The following is a 21147-nucleotide window of genomic DNA, read 5'->3' as shown; positions in this document are numbered from 1 at the left end:
TAATGACAGGTTTTTCAGAGAAACATGTCTATTGTGCCGATCATTAGTGACCTCCTTCTACAAAGCACAGCTATAGGAGAGAGTTCCATCTGGGCCATGATCCCAGTTCAAGAAGGTGAGCCTGAGGCCCAACCGGTCTGACTTGCGCTCAAATACCCTCCAGACTTCTCTATAGTGCTTAGAAGGTTCCTCAGCTCGAGTGTCAATGTAGAAAAGAGTTCTTGAAGATAAATGTCTGAAAGCAACAGAGTCAGGGAAACCAATTTGGCTCTGCCCTTTCTCCCAACATGTTCAGGGAGAGAAGATCCTCGGCCCTCCCAGAGCTGGCACAATTTATTATTCTTATTATTCTTATTATTTATTATTATTATTTATACCCCGCCCATCTGGCTGGGTTTCCCCGCCACTCTGGGCAGCTTCCAACAAATACCAAAATACCTTAAAATATCACAGATTAAAAACTTCCCTAAACAGGGCTGCCTTTAGGTGTTTTCTAAATGTCAGGTAGTTGTTTATCTCCTTGACCTCCAATGGGAGGGCGTTCCACAGGGCAGGCGCCACTACCGAAAAGGCCCTCTGCCTGGTTCCCTGTAAGCTTTGCTTCTCGCAGTGAGGGAACCGCCGGAAGGCCCTTGGCGCTGGATCTCAGTGTCCGGGCTGAACGATGGGGGTGGAAACACTCCTTCAGGTATACAGGACCGAGGCTGTTTAGGGCTTTAATGTTTCTAGTATCATTTTCACAGAATAAGAAAAAAAAATAGAAGCTGCTGGGTTTGGGCCAACGGCCCATGTAGTCCAGCATCCTGTTCTCACAGTGACCAACCAAATGCAACAGAAATTCACCAAACCTGCAGTGAACATAAGAGCGTAGCTGTCGTGGCTAGGAGCCACTGATTGCCTTACACTCCATGGATTTGTCTAATCCTCTTTGAAAGCCATCCAAGTTGGTGACCATCATGGTGACCGTCACTATTTCTTGTGGGAGTGAATTCTAGAGTTTATGTGCTGTGTAAAGAAGTACCGTCTTTTCACAGCGCATAGTTAAACTGTGGCATTCACTCCCACAAGAGGCAGGGATGGCAACCAACCTGGATGGCTTAAAAAAAGGATCAGAAACTGTCTGAGTCACTCTTAAGACGGCATTCTGTTTCCAGGCAAATTTCTAGTCCTGACAGCTGCAGAGAAAGGCGGGAGGATATTGAAAACACAGTGCTGAAGATATGCCAGGCCAGCATAATACACGGCTTATGCTAACTTTCGCTTGGGAGAGGAGAGAGATTATAACTTTTGATCTAAAAACATTTGTTGGATCAATGCAGAGGCAAGGGGGGGGGGACACGCGAAACCAGTCCTGCTCTCGCAACACAGCATACCTTTCAGGAGATGATCAGCTCGAAAACACTCCCCATTTTTCACATCCTTCACCATGAAGTCTGCAAATTTCTCTACGTGGCCGGAGGTCCTGCAATGGTCAAGAGCAGCAGCATCGTGCATGGCGTCAAGATTTATTTCATTCATTGGCGGATTTATAAACCGATTCACAATGCAAAGCTACCCAGACAGTGTGTGATTAAAAAATACATGTATGACAGACTTAATGGCTTGCTTTCAGTAAACCAAAAGCAATACTACTGTGGTAGAATTCACATTCCGCAAAATGGCATGGTTATACTTCAGGAAACATCTTGAGCAGCCATCTACCTTCCCGCCGCAGGTATCTACCTATATATTCTATATATATATCTACCTATATCTACCTTTATAAGTGTGTGTGTGTGTGTGTGTACATATGCATATACATAGAGAGAGAGGGCACTCTCTTTTTCTTTTTTCACTTTATTTTATAGAACTGAAAAAACTTCAAATAAAATATTATTAATAATAAAACAGTAGGGTGACATGCTACTTACTTCAGAACAGGCTCTGGCGTGAGCATGGTGCAGTCTATCTCAAGAATCTGCTCTTCTTGGATGAAGTGCTGCCTCCAGGCATGAACTACGTTGTTCTTCAAAGCACAACCCACAGGACCAAAATCATACAGGCCACTCACACCTGCAAGAGAGACAAGCTGTAAACACACACACCATTCCAAATAAATAAGTAAAAAAAAAACAGAATTCCGGTCTGCAATCTACAACATGAGTATCATAAAAAGTTTTGCAACATTTTATTGATGCCATACAATGGAACATAATTAATTGTTATCTCCTTACTACAGCTGGCAATTACACAGTCCAATTTTTGCAGATTAAGGCAATTAACGCATCCTACCAATAACCTTGAGAAACTTCCTTTTGACACGGAGAGAAGCATTTCCTGGCAATTTTTACTAGGAGGCAAGCACCACTGAGCTCCAGATCAGTAAGACACACTCCAGGTAAGTGTGCATAGGATTACATCACAAGTATTTTACTCCACTGTTGTTGTTTAGTCGTTTAGTCGTGTCCAACTCTTCGTGACCCCATGAACCCTAGCACGCCAGGCACTCCACTGGTGGAGATTAAAAGGTCTGTTACAGTAATACCTGTCTAAAATAACCTACAAAAACCGGACACAGTATAACATTTGTACAGATTTAAGTAAAGCAAAGGCTCTCCTCAAAGGGAATTTACAAATTCCTACAAAATTTTAGCCCATAAAAATAATTTGCTCATGATGTACTATGGAGCAGTTAGAATTAGACCAAAGCAACAAATTGCACTGAATGACAGTATCAGACACCCACCTAAATTTTTAGCACCATTCATTTTAATGCAGATGGTAAGCTAGATCTCTGACATTTTTCATTATTTTTATTGTTAATTCTGATTTCTATGTTACTGCTTGCCTTATGTTTAAAACTGACAATTACATCCTTTATCGTGCATTTTATCATGGCCCAAGACTGCAAAAATAAATAAATGGTGAAGAACACAGGAAATCATGCTCTCAAGAGCCCACAATTACAATGATAAATTGTGTACCTCCATAAATAGAAAAAGCCTGGTCATAGAAAAACCTCCGCTTCAGAGTGTCTTCCATTTTAGCTCTGTCCACAATATCATCCTTTGGCTGCAAAGCCAGCTCCTGTAAAAAACAAAACAAATGAATGATAGATTTCAACTAAAATAGATCTTCCCTGATCTGATTACACTTTCTCTCTCTCAATAACACACACACCTCCCTCTTTAGAGATACATCGCCCTGCATAAAGCAGAATAGTGCTGGATGTCTTCGGCTGGTATCTGAAGCTGCCCAACATCTGTAAAAGCTATTTTTAAACACAGTCATAGGGCATGCTGCTTTCAGCTGCGTTGGAGCCAGGACATTGAAGTGTGCATGGCAAGGAGCAGAGGAGTCAGTGATAGAAGAACCTCAAAAGAAGTAGCTGAAGTCCTCAGTTGAGTGTTTAGAGATGCTTCTCACAACCTGGTGCTCACCAGGTGTTTTGGACTACAAGACCATCAGTCCCACCCAACTCAGGTACACTACCAAGGGCTGATGAGAATTAGTCCAAAACATCTGGAGGGCACCAGCTTGGGGGAGGATGGGTTACAAAAACAGATGGCTTAAAAAGCAGTCTATAGATATGGTGCAATCAATATACACCCTTCGAGAAATTTCCTGATACCGGTAACATGGGTGCTACTGTAAAAAGGGGATCTCAGTGTAAGTCCTATTAAAAGGTAAAGGGACGCCTAACCATTAGGTCCAGTCGTGACCGACTCTGGGGTTGCGGCGCTCATCTCGCGCTATTAGCCGAGGGAGCCGGCATACAGCTTCCAGGTCATGTGGCCAGCATGACAAAGCCGCTTCTGGCAAACCAGAGCAGCACTCGGAAACACAGTTTACCTTCCCGCCGGAGCGGTACCAATTTATCTACTTGCACTTTGATGTGCTTTCGAACTGCTAGGTTGGCAGGAGCTGGGACCAAGCAACGGGAGCTCACCCCGTCGCGGGGATTCGAACCGCTGACCTTCTGATCGTCAAGCCCTAGGCTCTGTGGTTTAGCCCACAGCACCACCTACATCCTATACATCCTATTACTAACATGCATTTATTTAGCACCAGAAGGAAACTGACCAGCTCTCCTAAAAGATGACATAGCACCAACAACATTGCTAAATATGTTTTTAATAATATCCATGTGATTACTGTATATTTCTGTACTTTACTGTGGTTGCAGATCACTGCGTGACTTACACATCAGGAAACGATGCAAAAATTTAATAAGCCTAACGTAGCTGGGATGCCAAATTTCAAAAACTTAAATGATGTTTAAGAAAAATGCAAATAGGTGTTTATATGGCCCCCAAGACATGACAGTCTCTGCTCATGAGACTTTGAAATAAACTAGAGAGGTGAAGCAGCAGGGTTGGCAATGCTTTTTGCTATTATGTGGCCCAGTCCTGTACGCAGCTGAGAGAGTAGAATTTAAGAAACTGTAAATGGCTTAGGACCAGGTTATTTGAAGGACTGCCTCTTTCCACACTACATAGGAGGTGCTACCCTGTGTTCCTTCACCACTGCAGGAGAGCTTCATGGGAACACAGATGTTGGCTCTCTCAGAAGTGGCATCCAGACTGTGGAATTCTCCAACAAGAGGTTCAGCTAGAACCCCTCTTTTCAAAGTTTGGATACTTTTCTTATCATTCCACTGCGGCTTTTAAGCTGCTTTAACCTCCTGCTGCACCAACTTAGTTTTTAAACTGGCCCAGTTGCTTTATGGTCCTCTCGTGCTGGTGTTTCAATGATTTGACTGCTGTACTGCGGCCTTCTAAATCATAGAATCTTAGAGTTGGAAGGGACCCAAGAGTCATCTAGTCTAACCCCCTGCAATGCAGGAATCTCAGCTAAAGCATCCATGACAGGTGGCCATCCAACCTCTGCTGAAAAACCTCCAAGGAAGGAGAAACCATCACCTCTCGTGGGAGTCTGTTCCACTGCCGAACAGCTCTGTCAGAAAGTTTTATTGTATGTGTCACAGTGGCCGGAGTGGGCTACTTCAGAGTAACGACGCTACGCAGCTCTGCATTTTATTCTTTTATTGGTGCTGCGTATTTACAGTGCTGAAGTCATTGCTATTTACACGGAGTGATGTGGTCAGTCGGTTCCAGAACCTCCGAATGGCTTTTGGCGCGTCTTTCTCCAACACAAAAGCTTTGGCAGACCCATCCTCTTTCCCCTCCTCTTTCTGCGTAATTCCGGAGTTGGGGGGATGGGTCTCCCCCCCTTATTCGCCCCTTCCTGTCCCACCCGGGACCCTGGCTCCTCTACCTTGCCTGAGCCTCGGACACGACTTCCTGCTTCCCCATTGGAATCGGAACTCTCTCTGCTTTCCCCTGTGCTCGGGGATGGGCTTGAACTCAGGAGGGGAGGGACTTCGCGATATCCCCTGTCCCTCACATCCACCCCCCTCCCAAGCTCTCCTTCACCCCTCCCCAGGTCCCCCCCAGGTGTCGGTGACGACTGGAAGCCTAAGAACTCAGTGCTTTCCGAGCCCGTTGGTGTGAACACCTCCCCCCAGTCCTGCGAGCCCCCCCCCTTCCGCCTGGGAGGACGGGAATCCCAAAAAGTCCGTGGCGTCAGAGCTGGTAGGGGTAAAAATGTTCTGCCAATCTGCTCCTTCCTCTGACTGGGTGGATCTCGGTGACACCCATACCTCATCCTCTGGTTCCTCAAACTCCGCTTCCCAGCGCCATGGTGAACTGCTCTCCCGTGCTTCCTCCCCCTCCCCCTCCCTTTCCATGTGCCAGGGCTTGGGTCTATGGGGAAAGAGGGCGTGAAATTCTTCTACCAGGAATTCCTCTTGTATCTGAGTGGCTGGGACCCATTCATTCTGGGACGGTGGAGCATCCTCCCATGCCATGAGGTACTCCAGGCCCCCCACCCCCCTCCTTGAGTCCAGGATGGCCGTGGCCTCATTGAGTTGCTCCCTGCCTCTTCTCTCCCCCCCTCCCTCAGGGGTTTGTTCGCTGCCTCGGAGCCTGCTGCTTTCCCTGTACGGCGACAGCAGCGATCTATGAAACACTGGGTGCACCCTCATGTCCTCTGGCAGTGCCAGCCTGTATGCCACCGGGTTGACCTGTTGCGTGACCGTGAAGGGGCCCAACCTTCTGGGCGCCAGCTTTTTGCACCTCCCTCTGATGGGAAGGCCCTCCGAGGACAACCAAACTTTGTCCCCCACCCTAATGACCTCCCCCGGTCGCCTGTGGCGATCTGCCCCCTTCTTGTACGCTTCCTTGGCTCTCTCCAAGTGTTCTCTGAGCTGCTGGTGCACCGTCTCCAGTTCCTCTGCCCAATCCTCAGCCTGTGGGCCCTCCTCCTCCTCCTCCCCCTCCCTCTCTGGGAAAGATCTGAGGTCGCGCCCGTAATTGGCCTTAAAGGGCGACACCCCTGTGGAGACGTGCACCGCATTGTTGTAGGCAAATTCTGCCAGTGGCAGGCGATCCACCCAGTCCGTTTGCCGCTGGCTGACGTAGCATCTCAGGTACTGCTGCAGAATGGCGTTGACCCTCTCCGCCTGTCCATTGGTCTGCGGGTGTCTAGCCGTCGACAAGCTGACCTCCACCTGCAGGAGGTTCATGAGCCGCCGCCAGAACCTGGAAACAAATTGGCGGCCACGATCCGAAATAACCCTTAAAGGTAATCCATGCAGTCTGAATACGTGATCCACAAACAGTTTGGCTGTCTCTTCTGCAGAGACCGCCCTGGCACACGGTATAAAGTGGCACATTTTGGACATGAGGTCCACCACCACCAACACTGCGGTCTTGCCCCTGGAAGAAGGCAGATCTGTGATGAAGTCCATGGACACCACTTCCCACGGCCTGTGTGGCGTGGCTAAGGGCTCCAGCAATCCCGGTGGCGCTGCTCTGACCACCTTTGCCCGCTGGCAGGTGTCACAGCCCCGTACATAGTCTCGAACATCTTCCCGCACCCCTGGCCACCAGAAGTGTCTCATGACTAGGTGAGCGGTTTTGTCCCTCCCAAAATGACCCGCCGTTGGGTTGTCGTGCATCTGCTTGAGGACCGTACGTCTAAGCTGGGTGGTGGGCAGGTACAGTGCACCCTTGTAGAAAAGCAGCCCCCTGCGTTCTGCAAAATCTTTTGCCTGCTCCCCCCCCTCTCAGTTCTCTGAAGATGCGGTTGGCAAAATCATCCGCTGCCGTCAGTGCTGTGAGTTCTGCCTCGCTCACCACTGCTGCTCCGCAGGACCATGCTGACGGGGGGAAACGTGCCTGGGTGCCGGTGGCGCCTCCTCCTCCATGTACTCTGGCTTGCGGGAGAGGGCATCCGCCCTGACATTCTGCTCTCCCGGGATGTAGTGTATGGAGAAGTTGAAGTTCGAGAAGAACTCTGCCCACCGTATCTGCCGCTGGTTGAGCACCCTGGCAGTTCTCCAGAACTCCAGGTTCTTGTGGTCTGTGCACACCTGGATGGGGTGCTTGGCGCCCACCAGGAAGTGTCTCCAGTGCTGGAACGCAGCGTGGATCGCAAGAAGTTCCCGATCAAACACCGTGTAGTTTCGCTCTGGCTGGGTCAACTTCCTGGAGAAGAAGGCACAGGGTCTCCACTCTCTGTTGGCGTCCAGTTGCAACAAAATGGCGCCCACAGCTTTATCAGAAGCATCTGTCTCCACGCGTAGGGGCGCGTCCTGAACCACGTGGAACAGGTTCTGGTCTGAGGCGAACACCCTCTTGAGGCTTTCGAACGCTGCTTGCGCCTCTGGTGTCCACCTGAACTTCTGCTTGCCTCTCAGGCAGTCAGTGATGGGAGCCGTAACGCGAGAGAAGTTCTTGATGAACTTCCTGTAGAAGTTGGCGAAGCCTAGTAGGCGTTGGGCATCTTTGCGCGTCCTGGGGCTGTGCCAGTCCAGGATGGCCTGCACCTTGTCCTTGTCCATCGCCAGCCCCTTGTCTGACAGCTTGTAGCCCAGGAAGTCCACCTCCTTGGTGTGAAACTTGCACTTCTCCAGCTTCACATACAGGTGGTTCTCCTTCAGGCGCTGCAACACCTCCCTGACATCTTTCACATGCTGCACTGGGTCATCGGAATAGATAAGGATGTCATCCAGGAAGACCAAGCATTTCCTGAAGAGGAGGGACCCCAGGACGTGGTGCATGAAGGCCTGGAAGCATGCTGAGCCCCCTTGCAACCCGAAGGGCATCACCAGATATTCAAAAGAGCCCAGAGGCGTGAACATCGTGGTTTTCCATTCATCGCCTTCCCGGATCCTGATCAAGTTGTACGCCCCCCTCAGGTCTAGCTTGGTGAAAATCTTGCCCCTGCGTGCCGCTGTCAGGAGATCATCCACTCTGGGCATGGGGAAAGCCACTGGCTCTGTCACTGAATTCAGCCGTCTAAAATCCACCACAAGACGGCGCTGTTGCGTGTCTTTCTTGTCCACCCAGAAGACCGGGCTGCCCCCTGCTGCCTTGCTTTCTCTGATGAACCCCCGCTTGAGGTTCTTGTCGATGAAAGCGCGCAGATCCTCCAGTTCCTGGTCTGACATGGCGTACAGCTTGGCTGGGGGTATAGTTGCCCCTGGCACCAGGTTGATCTGGCAGTCAAAAGGCCTGTGTGGGGGTAGGTGGTCGGACTCCGCTTCGCTGAAGACCTCCTGCAGGTCCCAGTACGGCTTGGGTATCGCCTCACCCCCTTTGACGTGCATGGTGGCCACCGTGGCTATGGGAGGCCCCTCCCCTGGTTGGTGCTGCATGCAATGTTCCAGGCAAAAGTCCGATCCAAAAGTGATGCATCTCTGGTGCCAACTGATGGAGGGGTCGTGGCGCGCCAGCCAGCTCATGCCCAAGACGATGGGGGGGTCTGAGATGGTGGTGACGTTGAATGCCAGTGTCTCTGAGTGCCTTCCCACCGTCATTTTCATGGGGGGGGGTTGATGAGTGATGGCCCCTCCCAGCAGCTCTCTGCCGTCAATGGTCGCCACGTGCAGAGGAAAATCCAGCTGCAGAAGCTGGATCTGGTGCTCTTCTGCAAAGTTTCTCGAGAAGAAGTTCGCTGACGCCCCACTGTCAATTAGGGCGAGGACCGTCAGGGGATAGCCATTTGGGAGCGTGAGCGTCACTTCTAGAACCACTCCTGCTCTGGGAGGGGTGGGCTGGCTCTGCTCCTCTCTGTGCGGGTGGGTGGGCTGGGGCTGTTGTCTGCTGACTGTGCCTGGCTGCTGCCCCTTGTCTCCTGCAGCCAGGCTTTCCCGTTTCCCTGCTGTGGTGCTGCGTCAGTGGGGGAGGGCACAACCGTTCCCGCCTTTCCTTGCCACTCCCTGCGATGTGGGCAGTCTCTGACGAGATGCTGGGGGGAGTTGCAGAGAAAGCAATTCCCACCCCTTCCCTCCTTGCGTCTTGGCGCCGCTGGGGTTTGAAAAGCCCGCGCGCGCGCGCTATCAATCTGCATGGGTTCCTGGTCCTGGCTGGCCCCAGGCGTGGCTTGAAAGGGTTGTTGGGGGAGTGGCTTCTCCTGCGACCGTGGGAACCAAGCCCGCTTTGCGCGCGTTGCTTGCTTGTCGCTCCACCGGGATTCCTGTCTCACCCCCACCGCCAGAGCCGCTTTGCTCAGCTGATCCATATTACTGGGCTTTGGACCTCTCGAGAGCTCATCCTTCACCTCCTCATGCAACCCCAAGTAGAACGCCGCTTGCATTGGGGGTGACTCTAGTTCCCACCCCAATCTGTGCACCAGCATGGTGAATTTCGCCCAATACGCGCGAACTGTCATATTTCCTTGGCGTAAATTATGAAGTTCCTCCTTAGTCTGGTCCATATGACTATCGGACGAATACATCGTTTTCAAACCTTCTAGAAATAGTTTGACATTCTTCATGCAAGGATTCTTTGTTGCGATTAACGGTCTTAGCCACTCCCTGGCTGCCCCGGTAAGGTGCTCCACAATAAACGCTACCCTGTGCTCATCATCAGGGAACTCATCGTGGTGCAGCTCAAGAGCATACACAATCTCAGTCTCAAAGCCCTGATATTCCCTCGGGTCTCCATTGAACTTGCTTACTAGGGTCCCGGCTCTCCTTCCTGGCAGCACTTGGACTTGGGGTGCCCCTCCCGCCTTGTTTTTCTCTGCATCCAGCTTGTTTTGGAGGTCTACCGCCACCGCCCTTAATTCCTGCTCTCTTTCCTGTAGCGCTCTCACCTGTTCCGCAAGTTGTAGCCGGTCGTCCTGGACCTTCTTAGTCTCTTCTTTAGCTGCCTTCAATTCCCCCTGCGCCTGCAGCGACAGCTGCTGCAGTTCTTGCTGGGCTTTCTCCGCGATCTGCCGCCATCTCTCCGCCTCTGACACGCTCATCCCGGCAACTCCAAAGTAGCCCAAAAAAGGATTCAGAGGTTGCTGTCACAGTGGCCGGAGTGGGCTACTTCAGAGTAACGACGCTACGCAGCTCTGCATTTTATTCTTTTATTGGTGCTGCGTATTTACAGTGCTGAAGTCATTGCTATTTACACGGAGTGATGTGGTCAGTCGGTTCCAGAACCTCCGAATGGCTTTTGGCGCGTCTTTCTCCAACACAAAAGCTTTGGCAGACCCATCCTCTTTCCCCTCCTCTTTCTGCGTAATTCCGGAGTTGGGGGGATGGGTCTCCCCCCCTTATTCGCCCCTTCCTGTCCCACCCGGGACCCTGGCTCCTCTACCTTGCCTGAGCCTCGGACACGACTTCCTGCTTCCCCATTGGAATCGGAACTCTCTCTGCTTTCCCCTGTGCTCGGGGATGGGCTTGAACTCAGGAGGGGAGGGACTTCGCGATATCCCCTGTCCCTCACAGTATGTTTAGTCGGAATCTCTTTTCTTGTAACTTGAAGCCATTGCCTTTAGTCCTACCCTCAAGAGCAGGAGAATAAATCCATAGAAGTTACCAGTCAGCCTTCTGGGGGCCGACCAAGGAGGGAAGGAGTATTTCATAGCTTCTCCAGCAGCCCATTTCCTTTCTATGCTGGACCCAGAAGAGCACTCATTTCCCACTTGGCCCACCTGCTCACTCATCAGCATGCAATTCCTTGTTGCCAGTGGCCACCCAGCAAGTGCCTAACTACAAGGCTGGTACATCCAAGTTGGACTGATACGAGTTGGCAAAGGCTGGTCTAAACCGTGGTTGAGCATTACAAAGTCAACCCAGTGCAGCCAGGAGCGGTTTAGAACCATGAAGTTAGCCTCAACGACAGGTGATGAAAGAAATCCCACTTACAACTTGTAGGTTTACCAATCTGACATGCTATCACTAACCATAATCAAGATGAAGCAGTTTGGTGTTCACAGGCAATGCTGAACTATGGTTAATCTGGAAATGGACACTGAAACTTCCAGCCGCCTCCTTGCAGACACAATGGAGGAAGAAAAGGGGGGGAAAAATGCGCAAGTCTGAAGTTCATTGTTACAGTGGTACCTCCGGTTGAGCACAGGATCCATTCCGGAGCTCCAGTCGGATCCCGAGGTGTGCGTATCCCGAGGTGCCTGTTCTGCACATGCGCACGGCGCGGTACAGCACTTCTGCACATGTGCACGCGGCGAAACCCGGAAAAATACTTCTGGTTTTGCCGCATGTGTAACCCAAAGGATATGCAACCAGAGGTGTGCGCAACCCTAAACCTTGTTCATTTACTCTGGCATCCGGGGGGGGGGGAGGGGACCAAAATCAACAACAACAAAAATTGATTCCCAAGGCTCACCTTTGCTTCGAGGATTCTCTTGCGAGCCTTGAGTTCAGCTACTGCTTTGTCTACATCCACCTGGGGAGCCTTCTCTTCCTTCAACTTTCGAACAAGTTCGCCCTAGAAAAAGAATTGCAAACAGTCAATACGCATTCAGTTTTGGAAGAAATCCCATTAACATAGCTGGAGGGGGGGGGAGGAATTGCCAGCAGAAACAGCACTTTCTGCCACTTAAACTCGCAACATACACATGGATTTGAGGGACAAGCGATACCTGACCCACAATGATGTTTAAACCAGTACAATTGCCTTTTGCAAAGGGGGGGGGGAGGTGAACTCTCACAAATAAATAAATACAGAGTGTAGTGTGTCACAGTCTATGTACATTTACCAAGAAGTCAAGACCCACTGTGTGAATGGAATTTACTTTCTAGGAAGTGTGTCCAGCATTTCGGTCTCATTGATTTTCTGAAAGATGTGACAGTAAACAAAACCAAAAAAATGACAGAAGCAAGTTATTATGGCATTTCAATAAAAGCCATACGATTTTGAAAGACAGCAATGCAACTGACTGCAGACATCTTGATAAAGGCTTAAGGATGGTTTCACTGTGGGTTGATAAGAATGTAGGTTAGAAAAGTCATTCTTACCGGGATTTCTTATCTCACGTTCACAATAGACCTGGGAGGATAGGCTATTATGAATTTCCCTTCCACACTGTATCTACTGGGTCCCATGGCTAAGAACCACCCTATAGGTCTTATATCCCACACATCAATTTCCACACAAAATTCAATACTAGTTTTTCCTTGAGTGGAAAACAGGGCAGGGCAACATTGCTGTGAAACTTAGGTGGATACAACTCCAAAAGTCCCAGGTTCAATCCGTAGAGTCTGTGTAGAACCTTGGAACGCCTACACAGAATTCCCGATTGGTTTGTCACAAATTATGCATATGGAGTCTTCTAGTGAATATATACACAAAGGGTACAAGCCCTGGTGAGTCACAATCATAGTTCCCCAGATTTGGGGTGTGGGTAAGTGCGTATATGGAGAGGTGCATACACAAAAGTCCACACTCAATAAGTCCACTGTCTTGACTCCATGGAGAGATGCTCCCAGCAGGTGAGACTGTATGGAGCTGGACAAACCAATGCAAGGGCTTAGCTGGATATATCCCACGACAGCCTTTGCCAACCTGATGCCCTCCAGATGTTTTGGACTATAACTCCCATCAGCCCCAGCCAGATGGTGGCAGTTGTTGTCCAAAACATCCGGAGGGCACCAGACTAGCAGAATGCCTTAAGGATTAGATTCATATATTTTTTTAAAAAAAGACTGTAAACTCCATCTTCCTAGTTTCACACTTCACATTTTAGCATATCAATCTTCCCCCTAAATAGATTTCCCTTATTGAAGGACTCAAAGGGGACTGCATTTTTTAATAAGAAGTTCTTTCTGCACTGGTAACCATTCACTCCACCAACACACAGCTGGCAGGAAGAGCAGAAGTCGAGGGTAAAGGAAAATATGAGCAGGAGGGAAAGAGATTCAGATGTGGAAAGAAATCTCCATCCTTATGAGATTAATCAAAGAAGAGGCAGGCACGCCAAGCATGACAGACCACAATCTTATCAGGGAAGAAGCGAAAGAGAAACCCGACAGCGTCCATTGCTGCAGCCAGACTAACAAGAAGCTTGATTCTGAATGTGAAAGTTTGACTCAAAGTCACTGCAGTTGCAGGCTAACGTGGCAGAAGGGAGGGAACTGAAGGTTGCTGTTTTTTAAGCCAGAAAAGGAGGGAGGGGAGGGAGGGAGGAAGAGGGGGTCGGCTGAGAGATAAAACCTCAGGAAAGCAGTATTAAAAAGACATTTGAAATCTGCAGTCACCAGGTATGAAAAGGGGGGGGAAGCATGCATTTTTAAAAAGCCAGCAGCATTTGCAATTTCCCATGTCAAGAAAGACAAAGTCCGGAGCACACAGGGAAAAAAGGCAGACATCGGGGGGGGCAGGGGGGGGAGAGGAAGGAAATGCAGACAGGATACTGTACAATTTACTTGGGAAAACCTGCCCAACCCAAAGAAAGTGCAATGGAGCTAGACTGATGTGGCAGATTTCACTGCAGCTTTGTCCCTTATGGCAGGGAAAGGGATCCACCCCTCTAACACAGAAGCCTATTGCATCAGGCACAACTGCAGGAGGAAAACATTAACCCAGCCCAGGACTGATTTCTCACTCAAGGAGATCTGGCCAGAGGTGTAATTAAAGTGTTTCTTCCTTCCCTAATGACGGGGACAAGCCAACAGTCCATACAACCTCCTCTTCATTCACCAGATCTTAATCTCTGCTGTGCTAATTTCACAGCACACAGCACACACTCTGTGCCTCGCAAAAGTCCCTTCTCACACCAAGCTTTACTTTTAGCATTTCCTTATGGCAAAAATGAGAAAGCAGGAAGATTCCTGTTTAAGAAAACATACTGTGTTTGTGTATCTTTTAAAAGGATAACCTCCGACTCTTGCGTCAAGCCACCAAAACCTGATTCAGCAAGATCTCCTTATAACCAGGTAATTTGGGATGATGTATGATGATTCACAAGAAAAACAAAGCTGAAGCATACACTAATTAAGATGCTACCCATCCAGTTATGTAAAGACACCCATCTGAGTCCATTTTACATGACTAGCTAAGCATGCACTGTGAACTTAGGGGCATAATGGGGAATTTACACAGAAATAACCATGTATCTAAAGATCGGGTATATAAATAATCTGGGTATGCAGGGTCTTTTTCTCAGCTGTGAAACAACTAAACAGATCCAGTTTTGCATTAGATTGGAATATATAGACATACACCCGCCAGAATGCAAAGATATAAAAGAGTATTGCAGGAACCAAGCAGATCTGAGTGTCAGATCGTGTGTGGGGAAGCAAAACTCATCTCAACCACGTGAAATCCCCCACAAAAAAGTTAAGGAAATTTAACAGTACAATGCTTTAAAGCAGCACTATCTATCAATAGGGAGTCTAAATATATCCCAAAATCATTACAACCACTGTATTGTTGCGACTACAATTAATTTATATAACCTGCTTTATATAATTTATATAATCAGCCCAAAGCAGTGAACAGCCTATTAAACTGATAAGAACATATATTATGCTTGATCTTACCCAAAAGGTCATGAGAAAATGCTTAATTTGCTTCTTTTCAAATGAACAAAAGTGGCTACAGATCTTTGAATCAGAAAGCGCAGAGATTCAATTCGTTACTGCAAGGTATCACACCTGCCTACAAAAGGAGTGTCGTAAGGGGTAGCGTAAAGGTTCATTAGGAATAATGCATTCCAAGTGAAACAACTCTGTAGAAAGCTAAGGCTGCAATCCCCCACTAACCTAGGACCACCGAACCCAATGGGGCTTATTTCTTAATAGACAGGTATAGAGCATTGTGCTGTGTAAGACATGCAGGAGAAGAAAATGATGCTCTGTGTGGACTCCATTCTGCTAAAAATGGGTTTGAATCATCATTTCACACTGTAGGAGGGAAAGGGGACCTTAAACACATCCCTCTACAGAGGAAACAGCTGGAGCAATCCAGCTGAAGAAAATGAGACGAAAGACCATCCACAGTATATGGGCAGCAGGGGGGAAAGAGTTCATATCATATCTTGTTCTCAGCTCAGCTTATCACGGTGGGAGAGGAACTGCAGAGAAGCATGAGAGTTTATAAAGAGGAAGGCAGGCATCTCACAGAAGACCCAGATCAAGGAAATCTCACCCACCCAAATGGGATATAGGAACCTAGTTATATGAAAGAACCTGGGGAAAGGACCCACTGCCATGCATACACACACAACTGGCTCTCTGTGAGAATAGGAATGCTGCAAAAAGACACAGCGCTTTAATTCAAATGTACATAAGGACTTTCCTCAAAGAGAATTAAGGAATGTCTGTATGAATCCAACTTTAGGTAGACAGACCTGTAACAAAAGGGGGGTTATTCTAAAGCAATGGTGACTTCCCACACACCTCAAAGCTACAGTGGAAAGCCTTGGAGAATAACCAGGAATTAGGCATTTGTATGTATCTCTTAATTCTACAGCTACGCCATGAATGGGAGGACATGCAAGTCGGAACAGAGAAAGATGACTAGGATGAGAAAGCTTCAAACAAAGGAAGGATCCAGAGGAAGCACCTGTCCTAAATCAAGTTTTGAAAGGACACCACACACAAATCAAGGGTTGGTTAGGATGCCCCCAAAACACCCAGGTTCCCAAGCAAATCCCATCCAGAGTTCCAAGCGTAAAGGACAACCAGGGGCAGCTGCATCTTGTCAATGCATATCCTCAGATAGAAGGCTCCCAGGACAATCCTGTATGTGTGGTTGTTCGGAATCGAGCCCCACTGCACCCAGCAGGGCCTTACACCTGTGTAAAGCATCTTTGCAGCGATCATAGAATCATAGAGTTGGAAGAGACCACAAGGGCCATCCAGTCCAACCCCCTGCCAAGCAGGAAACACCATCAAAGCATTCCTGACATATGACCATCAAGCCTCTGCTTAAAGACCTCCAAAGAAGGAGACTCCACCACACTCCTTGGTAGCAAATTCCACTCCCGAACAGCTCTTACTGTCAGGAAGTTCTTTCTAATGTTTAGGTGGAATCTTCTTTCATTCACCTCTTTCCCACTACACAGATCCAGATCAGTCACCTCTTTCCCACTATACAGATCCAGACTGCACAGAGAGGAAGCCTATTGAAAGGGGGGAGAAGATAAGTCCTCTATAGACAAATCCGTGTGTGTCTGTAACTATATATGTCTCTCTCTCTCTCTCTCTCTCTCTCTGTGTGTGTGTGTGTGTGTGTATCCTGATATATGTGTGCATCCCTATTTATATGTATGTGCATCTATCTATCTCTATGTGTTTATATATATATACAGTATATCTATCTAAATGCACGTGTGTGTGTGTGTGTGTGTGTGTATGTATGTGTGTCTTGTGTGTATGTGTCACACACACACACACATATATACAGGGAGAGAAATGCACAGATTCTAGAGGCCCTCATCCAAATGTGGGGGGGGAGGTGGGCAATATCCTGGAACGAAAAGAGGGAAGCCCCCGACCCAGAGTATGCGGAGTCCCCCCCTCCTCTTTCTAACACAGGCAGACCCCCCTCCCCACTGATGGACAAAGCACCCCCCCTCCAAACAAGCCCCTCTCTCTCTGCCCCCCGTCCAGCCTCACCTGCTGCCGCACCGCCTGCCGGAGCGGGGCGAGCAGCACCTCGGCGGCGGGCCCGTCCATACCGGCGCCGGGGATGCTGGTCCACTGGGAGGGCGAGGAGGAGGAAGGGGCGGCGGAGGGGGACCTGGGGCGCCTGGTGGCCAAGGTCCGGCCGGCAGGGCTGGGCTGGAGGCCGAGGGAGGCGAGGGGGCTGATGATGAGGAGGCTGCGGGTGCTGCTTCTGCTTCTGAGGCGGCCGAGCGAGGCGGCGCGGAGGACGCTAAGGGGCCACGGCATGGAGCGCAGGAGGGAGGCGGCGAGGCCCGGCCCCCAGCATGATGAAATCCCCGGCCGGCGAGGCCGCCCTCTCCGCTCGCCCCGCCCCGCCTCGAACCAAGCGAATGCGGCGCCCGCTCCGCGGCGGCACTTTCGCTCCTTCTTTTCCCCGCCCTGGCCAGGCGCAGATTCGACACGGGCCAGCGGGGAGGAGTAGGGCGGGCGGGATCTACTCCACGCAGGCCTCGCCTTTCCCCTGGGCCGGAGTAGGCCGCGCCGGTTGCTAAGGCAACGGCCAGGAATCCCGCCGCCTCTGAGAGGCCGCGTCGGGGCGCTGAGAGGCCGAGCGAACAAAATAGAATAAAAATAAACGGGTGGGATGGCGGGGAAGCAGTATCACTTGCTGCCTGGAAATGTTGGGGAGGAGAGCAAAATATTATGGGGTGAGTTTAAAAAAGAAAAGAAAAAGATAGGCCTCGTTCAGCCTTTCTCAAACTTGGGTCCCCAGAGGTTGTTGGACTACAACCCCCAGCATCCCTGACCATGGGCCCTGGTAGCTAGGGATGATGGGAGTTGTGGTTTTAAGAACAGCAGGGGAGCCAAGTTTGAGAAACACTGATGACTAGTGAAAAACACTGCAGGAGGACAGGAGTAAACACAAGGACCTTGTACCACATATGTTCACCCAGTGCATGAAACCCTAGTCTGAATGAGCACCAGATTTAAGAATTCACCAAACACATTTCAAAGACTACAGATCCCATGCTGCAGTGCAGCCTCACTCAAATATTATTTGTCAATTAAGAAGCATGCAAAACCAGCAGTCACACAATGCCGAAGTCTTTGGTGCTTTGTCGCTCCCCATCTCCCTCTCGGAAAGCTGCAGAGACTCCACTCCTGGAAGGTGAGGCGCATGACAGCAGCCCTTCCCGCTGGCTGCTACTCACACTGCTGGTCTCCTTAAACACTACAAAGTCCATGTTGCAGGGCAAAAGGCGATCAAATGCGCGTACTCAACAAACAGGCGCATGCAATCACGGTTCGGTTTCCCCTTGTTCTTAACCACCATCCAATCTATGCGGTGGCACAAATCCTGGCAGTTTTAAGTTGCCCACGACTCACTTCCATAAAGCTGCGTGCTCATCACACAATACTGGTAGACCTTCATCTTGTTGTTGGACATCTCATTCTCTCATACCCTTTCGGAGAGGCTTGTCCAGCTCGGCGTCGATGGAGAGGTTGCTGGTTATGGTGGAACCCAGGAAGACAAAATGGCCTTCCACCTCAAGCATATGGTCGCCAATGCTGATGTGTGGAGTGTCGGCGATGTCCTGCCCCAGGTTGTTGGTCTTCATGAGGCTGATGGTATTGCAAGCTTGAGCAAAACAGCTGATGAGTCTCTGGGGAGATTCCTCAGAGTGTACAGTCAAGGCAGCGTCATCTGCAAACAACATCTCTCAGGTAAGGACCCACCACACTTTTGCGTTGGTGTGCAGACTTGCCAGGTAGAACAGACCCCCATCACTCCTTGAATGGAAGTATGGATCGCCTTCAGTCAAGCTGAAGGCATCTGAAAACACCATAAAGAAGAATGTGCCACAGAGAGTTGGGGTGAGAACACAGCCCTGTTTCACACGGCTCTTTGTAGGAAAGGCGCCTGAAGATGAGCCATTATACTGGAGAGTGCCGGGCACGTTCTTGTGGAGGAACACAATCATCTTGTGAAGGTTAGGTGGGCATCCTATCTTGTTGAGCAGTGTGAAGAGTCCTTTTTGGCTGACAAGGTCAAAGGCCTTCAACAGGTCTATGAAAGTGATGTACTAGGGCTGTCATACGTCTGGATTTTCCCGGACATTAGTGGGATTTCAAAGGCAGAATTGATTTCCAGGGGGGATTTCTGAAAGGCGGCACTTTTTCCTGGATTTTAGGCAAGCAAATCAAAAAATTGCGTAGTGGCACAGATCCTTGTTCTCAACGCCATAAGAGGAGGTCGTGGAGGTGTGGCGTGAGGGAGGAATTGAAGCCGGCTTTCTTCTGCACTTCTGTTGGGATTTTGACCTGTCCTGGGTCTTTCCCACATGCCTGAGAGTTGATGGCACTGTTGATTTGAGGTCTCTCTTTCTCCTTTGTGCTATGGGCCCTCCTTAACCTGAGATGGACCTTGCTTGCCAACAGGGAGTCATCCATGTGGTATCTCCATGTGACACGAACACAGTTCAGTGCTGATCGCCTGGTGACAATCAAATCCAGCCGGTAAACTTACTATCTTTGAATTTGTCTAATCTTCTTTTGAAGGCATCTAAGCAAGGAGCTGTCAAAGCTGTGCCTTGCAGCAAATTACATAAGTAAATTATGCATTGTACAAAGAAGTACTGTACTTTCCTTTTGTCTCCCCTGACTGTGCTGCCAGTGGTTTCTTGAATTATGAGAGATGGAGATAAATTTCACTCTCATCACAAAGAGTTTTATAAGCTTCTATCCTACCTCTTTCTGAGGTTCAAAAGTAACTTTCCTCTTTCGGCATATTGCTACGGTAGCTCAAGCAATTCAGCAATTCAGCACTGGGACCCACTTTATCAGAGTAAGATTAAGATTTCCTGACAATGTACAGATAAGTGACCCCCCAAAAAAGTAAGAACAGTTTGACAAAGGCAGTAGAGAACATATCGTTTATTGGGGGGGGGGCATTTGGCAAAGCTATAGTTTTCCTCATTTGGTATATGCAACCACTGGGTATGGATTACTTGGCTTGTACAAAAGTAGAGATAAGATAAGTGCTCTTTGGGAAATGCAAAATTTAAGGCAGCGGCAACATTTGTTGTGCAGAAATTGAAGAGTACAATATTCAACCAGAGATGTATGAAGGAAAGTTTTGCCGTGGGGCTGGAGTCCACACTGGAAAGTGTCCCTACAAATTGTGAGGAAGAAGAACATACATCATCACCACCAGGTGCTTTTGAATCCTGTACAAACACACAAGAAGAGGGTGTGTTGCATTGTAAGCGAACACTGTTGTCTCCATCTGCTCATTGCAGACTGGAAACATACGGCTGATCGACACATGCTGTTAGGGAGATGTTCAGGAGAGAAGAGAGAGGTGGCGTTAAACAAGCCAGCAGTCTTAATGCAAGCAGCAAGGCTGGCATATTCTCCAGCATCCCTGATTGCAAATGCTGCTTTGTGGTGCAGGATCAATCTGTCATATCCATCGCAGCAAGACCTGAGGGCACCTTGCTGCGAAGCCGTAAATCATCCCCACTGTACGTTACAAACCTGAAGTGGCAAAGGAAACAAGCAGATATTATGATCTTGGTGAGAAGGTTACTCTTGGCTTTAAGTGTCGGCTGCATCCTAGATGGTGCTGGAATCCCACCCCCGTCACCCCTGATCATTGGCCATGCTGGCTGGGGCTGATGGGATTTGAAGTCCCAAAAGTAGAGTGCACCAGGGTGGGGGAGACTGTTCCAGGAAATGGTGGCCTTTAGTCCCATGACTAGTTGCAAAGCAGGAATCTCCATCACACTTGCTGTTGCTCTTTTACCTGGCACAGTCTGTTTTTTTTGCTCCTGGCCCTGATAAATCACTGTTCCTGCTTTGTAATTTGAAGAGGTGCTTTTCTCCTAAAAGAGTCTTTCCTAAAATCAACCGTCTTGGAAGCTATGATTGGCAGGTGAAGCCTCAAGGACTGCCTCTCTACATAAGAACCTACCTGGACCCTGAGATCATCCTCTGAGGTCCTTCTTCATATGCCTCCTCCATGAGAGGCCTGGAGGGTGGCAGCACGAGAACGGGCTTTTTCTGCAATGGCTCCCCCTCTATGGAATGCTCTCCCCGGGGAGGCTTGCCTGTCACCTTCATTAGGGTGGGTCATAAAAAACTTTTTTTGGAAAATGTTTCCTCCCTTGATCTTATATCAGGCGTATGGTATAAAGGTAAAGGGAGCCCTGACCATTAGGTCCAGTCATGACCGACTCTGGGGTTGCACGCTC

The 21147-nt window shown here is 49.2% G+C and overlaps 1 protein-coding gene and 1 pseudogene across 1 annotated transcript in view; both read right to left on the bottom strand.

Moving 5' to 3' along the window:
* The window catches only part of GARS1 (glycyl-tRNA synthetase 1), a 32923-nt gene extending 15520 nt beyond the window's left edge, over window positions 1-17403 (bottom strand). Inside the window, exons 1-5 of the mRNA XM_060280934.2 lie at window positions 16904-17403; window positions 11670-11771; window positions 2964-3066; window positions 1911-2052; window positions 1374-1462 (exon numbers count right to left, since the gene is read on the bottom strand). Of these exons, the coding sequence (XP_060136917.2) occupies window positions 1374-1462; window positions 1911-2052; window positions 2964-3066; window positions 11670-11771; window positions 16904-17179 (712 nt within the window). The 5' untranslated portion in view covers window positions 17180-17403. The remainder of the gene's footprint in view (window positions 1-1373; window positions 1463-1910; window positions 2053-2963; window positions 3067-11669; window positions 11772-16903) is intronic.
* On the bottom strand, window positions 14709-14844 carry LOC118092399 (U2 spliceosomal RNA; annotated as a pseudogene).
* Window positions 17404-21147: the final 3744 nt, after the last annotated feature.

The sequence above is a fragment of the Zootoca vivipara genome, chromosome 11 (assembly GCF_965207765.1).
Source record: "Zootoca vivipara chromosome 11, rZooViv2.hap1.1, whole genome shotgun sequence".
NCBI classification, from domain to species: domain Eukaryota; kingdom Metazoa; phylum Chordata; class Lepidosauria; order Squamata; family Lacertidae; genus Zootoca; species Zootoca vivipara.
Note: the sequence above shows the minus strand (reverse complement) of the source record. Positions and strands in the feature narration are given on the sequence as shown.